Raw genomic sequence first — 11,372 nt, 5'->3', positions numbered from 1 at the left:
CGCACAGCAAGGACTTAGAAGATTAGGTTATTCCAAATAGCAGGAATACTCAAACAGGAATGATAATGGGGATGAGGCTAGGGTAGGGTTTATTGCTGTCAAGGACTGACAGCAGCTACATCTCGCACTGGCCATACCTCACCTTACATGTCCATAAGTAGCATACCCCAAATAGTTGTCCCCCTATCCCATGCCAATGATCTAAAATTAAAAATATGTAGAAAGACAGACATACAGTGTAATAGCAAATCAATAGTACCCAAAACTGATGACAAAACACAGCTGCCTCTTGATGTCCACAGGAGATTGGTTCCAGGATAACTGCCCTGCCACATACTCACAGATTATCAAAACCCACAGATGCTCAAGTCCCTTTATAAAACAGCTTAATATCTGCATATATAATCTATGCACATTCTTCTGAATGCCTTAGGGCACACAAACTTTTTGGAGAGAAACAGAAAGAAGGAAAGAAAGCATTTAGCCCCTGCGGGGACAGCCACACTGCAATCCCTTCTCCTCCGTTCTCTTCTCAGGATTTTGGGCATGTACACACATATACACACCTGGTGTATTTTTTAAAAAAAATTATTTAACTTTATTTATTTATTTTAATTTGACCAGAGTGACAGAGCAAGAGAGAGCGAGAAAGTGAGAAAGCAAGCCACCAGGTCTGGGTATCAAACCATGGTCGGCCATAGCCCAGTGCCAGTAACCACCATGCCACCTGCCAGCCGCCCGGTGCATTTTTGAAGCTGCTGGATCGACTCACCACATTGGATACAGCACCATAACCACCATGGCAACTGCTGGCCTTCTCCTGTAACTTTTAATCATCTCTAGATACTCATAATATCTGATACAATGTCTACACACACTAGCACAGCACTTGGTGTGCAGGAAATTCAAGTTTTGTTTTTCAGAACTTTGTGAAACTATTTCCCTCCAAATATTTTTTAAAAGATTATTTTATTTAACTTTATTCATTTATTCATTTTAATTTGACCACAGAGGAACAAAGTGAGTGAGAGAGAGAGAGAGAGAGAGAGAGTGTGATAAAGCAGGCTGCCAGGTTCAGGACTCAAACCACGGTCAGCCATGTGGGAGTCCAGCACCTACAACCACCATGCCACCTGCTGGCTCCTCCCTCCGAATATTTTTGATGTACAGTTGGTTGAATTCAGATGTGGAACCTCCAGATACACTGGGTCAAACACACTTATAAACTAGTTTTCAAAGCTCATTTTTTGATGCAGCAATTATTTTATATATGGTTAAATAACTTCATTTTTTTCTGTTAATCTGAAAATGACTCCAGGATTTATTTTTAATTTTAACTCAAAATATTGGGTCAACTTAGATAGACAGGTAAACAAATATATGCAAAGGGGCAGTGAGAGGTGTGCTGGTTAGGGCGGATGGATACCACACGGCTGTCTGAGTCCCCGACTGGGTGGTCTGAAAAACATGCCAGGTTTATGAGTGCCCAATTTCCTGAGGAGAATGGAGAAGGGACTGTGGTGTGGCCACTCCCTCTACAGGGTTGCGTGCTCTCAATTTCTCTCTCTGTCTCTAGCAAGTGCGTGTGTCCTACTGCAAACTAAAAATAAATACATACATATACAAACAAATACATATAGAGGAGTTTCACAGTACCCCATTAATATAAGGCATCTAACTTATATTACACCCCAAATAGTTACAATAAAATTTATAATAAAAGCAGGTTTATAAAGATAGCATGTAAAAGTCTTTGTTACTTTGGGGAAGCCAGAGAAAATGAAACACAAACAAACAAGAGCTTTAGGACATGGCAAATGCATTCTTATTAGGTGAAAATTACTAATGGTAGAAAAAATGAAGGAGGAACTTTAAGGTAGCTGGATAGAGAAACCAATCTAGAAAATACCTGGTAACTTGTGTTGGAACACATTCTCCATGGTACGTTTTATTTCTAGCCTCTGCTCCAAGTTCTCACTGTGTAAACCAAACTCTTGTACCACTTTGTCGATGGCTGTGCCCACTGCGTTGATTTGGGAAGGTGCTGGTGGGGGTAACGTAGTGAGCAGCTCTTCCTCCTGCTTTTCCTTTAAAAAGCAATATTGAAATTCAAAACAGCTCACACAGAGTTTTTACCATTCACTGAGAATTTTCAAGGATTATTTTCTCAGTCTTTCTTCTCATCTTAGCTGTGTTAGTTGTCATCCTATCAAGCACATAGTTCTTTACGCACATTAAAATGGATTGGTGATAACGGATAGAGGTTAGGCAGGAATGAGGAGAAGGGGTAAGGAAAGCTCAGCAATGACAGACCTATTACGTACTTTACTACTGACATAAGGACACAGACCTAGTCCTACCAGTGACTTCGTACATATGGATCCTATCCTTGAGGAAGTTCACAAGACTGCCTAGCAAAATAGCTGAACAGTATAATGTATTTTGGCTAAAATAAATTAAGTAGGAAAGTTATTACTATCATCGCCTTAAGGAGAAAAAGGCCACAAGATGACAAGTAATATAAATGACAGGTGAACCTATTTGTTTCAGTTATAGCAAACTTACCTTAATATTTTTCTTGTGCCTCTTCTCTTTGATATGCTTATGAGCAAATGCAATGGATTCAATTAAAACGTCACAAAGTCTGCAGGTATACTTTGCTGTAGGGTAGTTTCGTGGTCGCTATAATTTGGAGAAATTTAGAAAGAAAGAGAGACACATACACAGGTAAGCAAAATTAGCCAGAAAATTACTTCCCCTTTACTTTAAAAGTTTTTATTGACTCCCTTTATTACTATTCTAATAGTAATTTTTATTTAAGCATAATAGCAATATTCTTCATTCTACTAAAACACAGTGCAGGGACCAGCAGATGGCATAATGATTGTCTCTGGACTTCAACATAGTTGAGTGCAACTGAGTCTTGAACCCGGTGGCTTAAACTCATGCTGGGTGTGTGTGTGCATGTGTGCAGGGTTGGAGAGAATGGAGGAGAAGGAATTGCTGCGTGGCCATCCCCTGTGGGGCGTGATTTCTTGTTTTCTGTCTCTCCAGCGAGCACACATGCCCTATGACAAAAATCTCTCTTAAAAAAAAAAAAAGAAAGTAACACTACATAGCACGTTTAACTAGTAGTACTTAAATGCTAATAACCAAGGTAGGATAACTAATTCATCAAAGCATGAATTTCCAATTTCTAACACGGTTTAGACTCAAAAAGAATTTTAATAAATACATGTACAAAACATTACCCTTTTCAGCCTGTCGATGCAATCTCTTCTCAGTCGCTCCTCTGCCTGATGTAAACCAAGTAGCTCCTTTGCTGAAAGCACAGACTCATCGATCACAGGGCCTTCCAGGTCCCCCTCCTGCTCATTTTCCTCATTTCTGGTCCTCCGTGGCTTCCTAGGTCTGGACTTCTGCTTCTTGTTTTCTTAAGTGAGGGGGAGAATATTATTGGTAATACTGAATAATGCCATTCTGAAAAAAAGGAGAACTTAAATATTTGTTAACTAAATCATGTGACATAATTAATGCTTTCTGAACCCAGAGCCAAAGGAAAGCAGCTCTCCTATGGACAGAATGTTTTAATATTAACTAAATTCATCATCTGAATACGACAGCTCACAGAAGGCAGGCCCCATAGCTAAATGGTTAAGCGCTGTACACAGATCCCACATGACAGCTGTGGTTGTAATCCCAGCCCTGGTGCCTTAAAAAACACTCTGGGCATGCATGCATCTGTGCCCCAAATCCTGACAGGATGGAGAAATGGAGGAAAGAGTTGCAGCAGGACTACACCCCACTGGAGAGTGCTTTCTCTCCCTTTGGCAATTAAAAACAAAAAACCATCCACACAAATCATCTCTTTGAGGCCAGCCCCAGAACCTACTGGTTAAGGGGGCCAGATCCCATGTGGCTGACTACTGTTCAAATCTCAGCCCCAAAAGCTTAAAAAAACATGTTGGTCATGAATGCATGTGTGACCCAATCCCAAGTGGAGGAGAGACTCAAGTGTGACCACACCCCATTTGGAGACTGCTTTCTTTCTCTTCCAAGATTTCTCTCTTAGTCTGTCTCTCTGGTGAGGGCACACATCTTCTGGTATTTTGTTTCTTTAAATCATTTTGGTTAGAAAACTTGAAAAACAATTTTACTTTGATCCTAATTTGATTTTTTTTTTCCTGGTTTATTGTAGAGCACACTCAAACTAAAGTAAAAAACTATATCCTGAAGGCAAGCACACCTACAATTCTAATACACTCAACATATTATAATACACAATGTGCATATATCTCATATATTTTAGTATATCTATAAGTACAACTATTATTCTAACGAAAACCATCCACATTTGCTTTAAGTTTTTACAAGTGAACAATCTCAGTAGGGCAAAAATGGAGGATGTGTCCCTGGAGAACCCAAATCAGCTACAATACATTCTTTTTTGGGGGAGAGACAGAGAGACAAAGAGAGAAATCACCCCCCAGGGGGGATGACCACACTGCAATCCTTTCTCCTCCATTCTCCTCTCGGGATCTTGGGCACGTATGCACACGTGCCCAGTATGAGTTTAAGCCACCAGGTCCAGGACTTGAACTGCGGTCAACTACATGGGAGTCCAGAGACATAGCCATTACGCTAACTGCTGGTCCTGAGCTACAATACATTCTTATCTAGAGTGGAAAAATCATTGAGTTGCAAATTTAGCCGTCAATAAAGCATATTAAGAGTGCCTCAATTAGTATCAGGAAGCTGGAGCCAAAATTTTATTTACTGACAACTATTTCCCATTTTCTTTACTTTCATTTAAGCTTTTTCTACTAGCCTGTACACTGGACATATTTTTTAAAAAATGGTAGTTGAAATAAAAGTTTGAAATACAAATCATTTGTTTATAAATTCTGTTGTTAGTTCTACAATCTTTTAAACAAATAAGCGAATCTGTTCCTTTTTCAACTTTGTAACTTTTCAATCTGTGAAACAAAAGATGACAGTGAAATTTAACTATAAAATATCTTATATCAAGTTTTTAAAAATTAAATAACAGATGTGACTGAAATAAAATTTGTTTCCCAAATTAAAATTCTGGTAAGTGGACAACTGCAATGGTTTACTACAAATTAGTCCTTGGAAATATAAACCTACTGAAATGCTCTGTATGAGGCCATTCCTGTCAAGATTTCAGGGGAACTCATTACTAGTACAACAACTTTTGTCACCTGACTGATTGAAAAAAAAACTTTGTATCAAAAAATAAAAAACAGAGGCTTTAATTAAAAAAAGAAAAGAAGCTACTGCCAAGAGTCCTGAAGGACAAGAAGCAAGCACTGTGTGCTCACCACCTGAGGTAACTCTAAGAAAGTACTACAAAGAGCCTCTATAAAACAGTCTGCAACAATTTAAAAAAATAAAGATATGTTTAAAAAAAGGCACATTTTTGGGGGCCAGCAAGTGGTGTGGTGGTTAGGGCGCTAGACTCCCACATGGAGGGCTACAGTTCAAGTCCTGAACCTGGTGGGTTGCTTTCTCACTTTCACTTTCCCTTTCTCTCTCTCTCTCTGTCTCTCTGTCTCTGGTGAGCACATGTGCTTTATAGCAAATTAAATAACAACAATAATAATGAATTAAATTGAATAATTCAAAAAATTCTTTAAAAAAACATTTTTAAAAAAAGTCATCAAAGTGGACTGAAAAGGTAAGTAGTTATTGGATAGAAAATTGAGCTATCTTACTTAATGCTTTTAATACTTTCCCTATTCCCAATTATATCACCATCTTTTAAGGCCATACTCCTGGTCTGAACAAATTTTTGAGATAAGTACTTCTTTTAAATTATGTGTGTCCACTGTGTTTTTAATTTGCTTACCATTATAAATCCTACCTTTCTCTAAATAGTCTTCAGTGCTCTTGACAGAAGTTTCTTACTCAGGCAAACACTCGGTAGAGATTTTTACTATTATGTGCAACACCCTTTAGAAAATTCCACATGGGGCTAGGTTAAGGGAACCAAATATTACATGGCTAACCCTGGTCTGAATCCTGGCCCTAGCAGCTTGAAAAACACACAGTGTGTTTCTCAACAGATGGAGAAGTGGAAAAGGGATGACAATGCAACCAAACTCTATGGTGTAGTTCTCTCTCTCTCTTTATAGCAAGTGCATGTACCCTCTGGCAATTAAAAAATTAGGTAAGTAAATAAATTAGAAAAGTCCATATACCAAACAGTATTCAGTATATTAATCAAGTTCCCTTTTTGATTCCTCATCTTCCTTAGTCACAAAATCTTCTCAATGTAAATACATTTGCTGTCATTTTGTCGAGGTCTTTTCTGGCTCTCTCAAGACCACAAAGCAGAGAAGAGGGTGGCTGCAGAGTTCTGTCCAATGATGGTAACAACAGCTACGCTTACTGTTTTGTTATGCAGCAGAGGCAAAGCAAGCACTTTATGTGCACTTCCTCAGTTAATCCCTACAGCAATCCTGTCATGGATGCTAATATCCCCATTTTACAGATAAGGACAATGCCAGGCCCACAGAAAAAGTAATTTGGCCAAGGACACAGGGTTAAATCAAAGCAAAGGAATTTGATATACAGATTAAGATATGGATGGAGTTCTGAAATTCAACCTTCTATCTAACTAGAAAGAAATGACTAAAATCTCTTCTGTAGGCATATCCGTTAACATCTAAAATGGATCAGAACTGACAAGGCAAGATGTGAACCTTCTGAACTAAATTTCACAGGCCTGTATGACAAAAGCTGCTAAGTATAATCTTACTAGAGGGACTCTTGGAAGGCAAAACTGTGTACTGCTGAAAAATCCCCATAATTACTTGGCATAATACTACCTGGCTCATCCCAGGTTTATTGTAACGTGAGTTCTCTACATTCAGCACTCCAAGTTTCTCATAATTTATTTGTATAGAGCCCATTATCTGATTCACAAAGGCCATGTGTATTTGAGTGAATGTTTTCCAGTTAAGTTCATTAATGGCAATGCCCCAATATGTTTAAGTGGCAATCTAAGACTTTTCAGGGACGAGGTAGGGGCAAGTGATGTAGAACTGGAAACAGAAATGTATATTAAAAAAAAAAAAAAAAAGAACCTTTAACATAATTCATTACATCTTCTCATACTGTTTAATAAGACCCATCCTTTTTAAGATACAATTTTGATTTTAGGAAATTTCAATCCATTTAAATGAGGTCCTGTTTTGAACATAGTGCAAAGTTTAAACTAAAATTCTCTCTACAGTAAATAACATTATAGCAGAGCTTAATATTTCCTTCATGAAGGTTTTCAAGAGATAGAAGCTGAGTAGTTACTCACTTAGCAATTGTGAAAAAGCATGCACTTATATTTTGCAGAGAGAAAACGTGAGCTTTATACTTCCTCAAATATTATAAAAAGACAGTGAAAGCACCCTTCCTGTTAAAACACATTTAAAAACAACTTCCTTAATTGTCAAAAGCAAGTTCTTCAATTGTTGACAGTTTTTTGGACTGTAAATGATCTCTGAATATGTCTACTTGCAAATTTTTGATCCATAAGTCTTTCCTTCTAAAAAGGTTTTGAAGATCAACTTTTTCTTTAAAAGACCAACTATAAATTAAATATCCACATCTCACCTGAACGTAGAAATATAGAAATACATAAATACACACAAACTTTTGAAAAGAAAAACACAAATCACAAGCTCAGAAATGATCAATGAAGGCTCTGTTTCCCTCTGTCGGGATTCCAGGTCCAGCAGGACTGAGTTAATGGCCAATGAGCAAAGCCCCAGAATTCAGTCCCACTTCCTCATCTACCACTGCACATAAACAAGTCTGGATTAATTTAACCTTGCCGAGCAGCAGTTTCCTTATTGGTGAAATTGGGATTTCACCTTGATAGATTATGACAGAGGCACATCTCTGCTTCAAGTTCTTTGTAGCTGAAGGATTTATAATCTTAAAATTTTCCCTCTCCCTACTATTTAATTCGTTTATAACACTTGTTTTGTTTCTGCTGCTTGCTCTTGGCATTTAACCTTAATTTTCCTATCATAAACATCAAACAACACCTTTTCTGTCATTTAATATTGGCAAATGCTTGAGACTTTCATTTTTATAATGACACCTTCTAAAAACAAAAAAAGACCTTTTTGCCTTTTAAATATTCTATATGCATGGGTCACAATTCAAATTCACTATAGGTAACATATATATATAGCCTGACAATGTGAGATACCATGAAGGAGAAAGGCTTCTGCAGGCCTATAAAGAGCCTACATTGCCTGACTGCATTTAGATTTAAGAAAAATGTTAGAAGTGTTGGCCAGTTTGGAGCCTATTCTATATGGCCACTAAAAATGGCTTTCAGCCAATAAAACTAAATGCTCATTCTTCCAAGTATAATTTTCATTTTTACAATAAATATTGTTTTATTATTCTATCTGGCTTATGACTTTATTTCAGTTGATCTTGTCCAACAGATAAAAATAACCTTGTTTATAGAAATCATTTACTACATCGACAAAATCTACTTTTTATCTTTTAGAAGAATGTATCATCACTTTGACTAATTATCAAGTATGTGAGGGCACGTAGAAATGGGTTTTATGAAACTAAACAGCAAAGCTTCTATCTGTATCTCTGACTCTTCAAATCCGTGTTTCTCAACCTGTCTACCACACTCCTTTCTGAAAACCACAAGTCTTGGGTTATGTCCCTTTGGAGACTGATATGCTACCCAAAAGATGTCTATCCCTTTTGTGGTGGGAAATAGTCAGTTTTTGTGTTTTTACAACAAATAAGTTGTTTAGTTTTATATTCTGTCATTTATATTATAAACACATTCATCATTCAAATACAAAATTATAATCATAGGGCCAGCCAGTGGCATGGTGCTTAAGGCAGCTAGATCCTACATGGCCAGCTCCACAGTTCAAGTCCTGGACTTGGCAGCTTCAAAAACACACTGAGTGCATGTGCATGCATGCCCAAAATTCCAAAAGGATGGACAGCTAAAAGAAGGGATTGTGGTGTGAGACCATCCCAAGAAGGATGATTTCTCACTCTCTCTGTCTCTGTCTGGCCAGAGCATACACCCTCTAGCAAAAAAAAAAAAAAAAAAAAAAATTAAAAATTAAAAATAATCATTATAAACATACTTTGAAACTACATACATCATACATAGCACTCAGAAATTATGATATAGTCTCTAAAGGGATATGCTTACCCTCTTCTGTAAAAAGCATCAACAGAAATATGTTTACTATAATAAAATGAGCCTTGTGCCAAAGTAAACTTTTAAAGAGGCCAACGTAGGAAATGCATTGGCATTGTCCAAAGATTTACAATTACAATCCTTAAAATAATCACATTAAATAAGTAACTTCTTAAAGCAGAAACTATGCAAAATCAGAATTGCATTGCTGAAAATAAGTTCCTTTAGACATGTAAGACATTGCTGACTTAGGTACTGTAACTTGACAAGTTGGAACACATTACCAGGACTTCCTGCTTCCACTTCTGACATGGTTTCTAGACTCAGTGGGTCCTTATGGAATAGCCGTCTTACAGTTCTGCAGCCTCTTCCGTCTTGCCACCTGTACCCATCTTCACTTTCTTGAAAGGAGTCTTTTCTTGGTCGGATTACAGGAATTCTAGGTCCAAGTTTGAATTCTCTCCAGTTGTCTGAATTACCAGTAAGTTCATCAGAGAGCCATCTCTTACTCTGATCCTTGTGGTTGTCATTTATCCAAGCTGGTTGACTGTAAATTGGGTTTTTAAATGCGTATGGATTGCTGGAAACAGCATAGGGTCCTTTTCTGGGGGTATTCCCATAGTTCCCAGGTGTTATCTTCTTTTTTGGAAGGCCCTTTTCCATTTTATTGCCATGGCCTCTAACATAATCATCCATTATTAAATAATCCTGTTGGGGGTGACCCCTTCTGAAATCATCATCATCGACAGTCCCTCGGTCTTTAGGACGCTTCACAAAATAAGGTTTTGCTGCATCTCCCATGGTCTTTGAGTTTGATTTTCTTACTTTGCACCTGAAAGAAGGCATTTTGCAGGAAACATCAAACTATAACAAGATATCAAAACAAATACACAAAATACCATGCTTATTGCACAGATGCCCCCAAAAGTTTTAAGAAACGTTTTCCTATTTTTAAAATAAAATTTTGATCACATTCCTAATAACCAGTACATTACCCTAGAAGTTAGTAGGCTTAGTGCTATAATTTTTTTAATGAAAATTATAGACTATGTAATATGGAGACATTTTGTAAATAAGAGAAACTCTGTTAGTCTCGAGAGTTGTAACATAGTAAAATGTTATACCAAATTGGTCAGCTTTTATCTACATAACGAAAGAAAAGAAACCTGTTCAAAGAAAACCTTATCCCAAGTCAATACTGTTTAAAAAAATAATAATAAAAACACCCTCCGAAATGGTCCTTGAAAAAAAGAAGTCAGCAATTACTTTCAAATGTTATATAAAGTGACCGAAACTTCATGTGAATAAGGTAACATCTCTCAACTCTACTTTTCTGTCCCTTCACTACCACGGTTCAGAAAAGACCGGCTTCAATCGTTCGTGCTCGGCAGGGGCTGGGGTCCTGACCAAGGTACCGCTCTCATCAAAGGGGCTAGGTTTCCGACCAAGCGACAAGCCCAGCTAACCTCTCCCTTTCTCATTCTCCAACCCCAAATAAGTTTGGGTTTTGTCGTGAACAGCAGTTCTCTACGCAGTGACACTCTTCAATCCCCGACACATCTCCCCACCCGTAACCTGCCTCAGTTTCCACCGCTCGCGGCCCGAGGCGGAGAAAGAGGAGGCGTTCCCGCACCCCAGGCCACGAAGCCACCGTGGGGACCAGGAAGCAGGAAGTGACCTGCTTCATCGATGGGGTTCCGGGGTCCCCCCGGCCAGCCAAGGGGCCAGGGCCGAGTGCCTCGACCCAAATCCCTTTTTCGCCCCGCAGTCTGACACAAAGTGAAGCCGCCAACTCAAACCTGAGAGCTCAGTCCCCGCTGGCCTGGGGCTCCCCGGTCACCGAAACTGGGGCGACGAGGCCAGCGAAGGATGGGCTCAACGTACCTCCGGGGCCAGGCCCGTCCTCTACTCTGGAGCCCGGAGAACCCACCGTAGACACAGCCCCAGGGCAAGTCTGGCAGGGCCGCGGGGAGAAAGCGCTCGGGACCACTCACCGCCTCCTCCGAGGTCCCCCGCCTCTTCCTGTCCGGGCCCGGCTCCCTCTCCGTGTTTTCCTTCGGCCCCACTTCCGGCGCTCAGCACTGTCTCATTGTGCGCGATTGGGAGCCGGCTGTGCCCCCGCCCCAACGTTCCGCCGCCCCCGCCGGAAACGCCCCCC

The 11,372-nt window shown here is 39.2% G+C and overlaps 1 protein-coding gene across 5 annotated transcripts in view; it reads right to left on the bottom strand.

Moving 5' to 3' along the window:
* Positions 1 to 11,345, bottom strand: part of TUT7 (terminal uridylyl transferase 7) — a 72,751-nt gene extending 61,406 nt beyond the window's left edge. For 3 of the 5 annotated variants that reach the window (XM_006139843.3, XM_014592568.2, XM_014592555.2), the window contains exons 1-5: positions 11,209 to 11,345; positions 9,499 to 10,046; positions 3,252 to 3,433; positions 2,566 to 2,682; positions 1,910 to 2,087 (exon numbers count right to left, since the gene is read on the bottom strand). In XM_006139843.3, coding sequence (XP_006139905.1) covers positions 1,910 to 2,087; positions 2,566 to 2,682; positions 3,252 to 3,433; positions 9,499 to 10,015 — 994 coding nt within the window. In that variant the 5' untranslated portion in view covers positions 10,016 to 10,046; positions 11,209 to 11,345. Of the gene's footprint in view, positions 1 to 1,909; positions 2,088 to 2,565; positions 2,683 to 3,251; positions 3,434 to 9,498; positions 10,047 to 11,098 lie in introns of all 5 variants that reach the window. The other 2 variants (XM_006139842.3, XM_027776307.1) reach the window with 2 other exon arrangements.
* Positions 11,346 to 11,372: the final 27 nt, after the last annotated feature.

This window comes from Tupaia chinensis, unplaced genomic scaffold (genome assembly GCF_000334495.1).
Source record: "Tupaia chinensis unplaced genomic scaffold, TupChi_1.0 Scaffold000007_1, whole genome shotgun sequence".
NCBI lineage: Eukaryota > Metazoa > Chordata > Mammalia > Scandentia > Tupaiidae > Tupaia > Tupaia belangeri.
The sequence above is the reverse complement of the archived record's forward strand: the minus strand, read 5'-3'. Positions and strand labels throughout refer to the sequence as shown.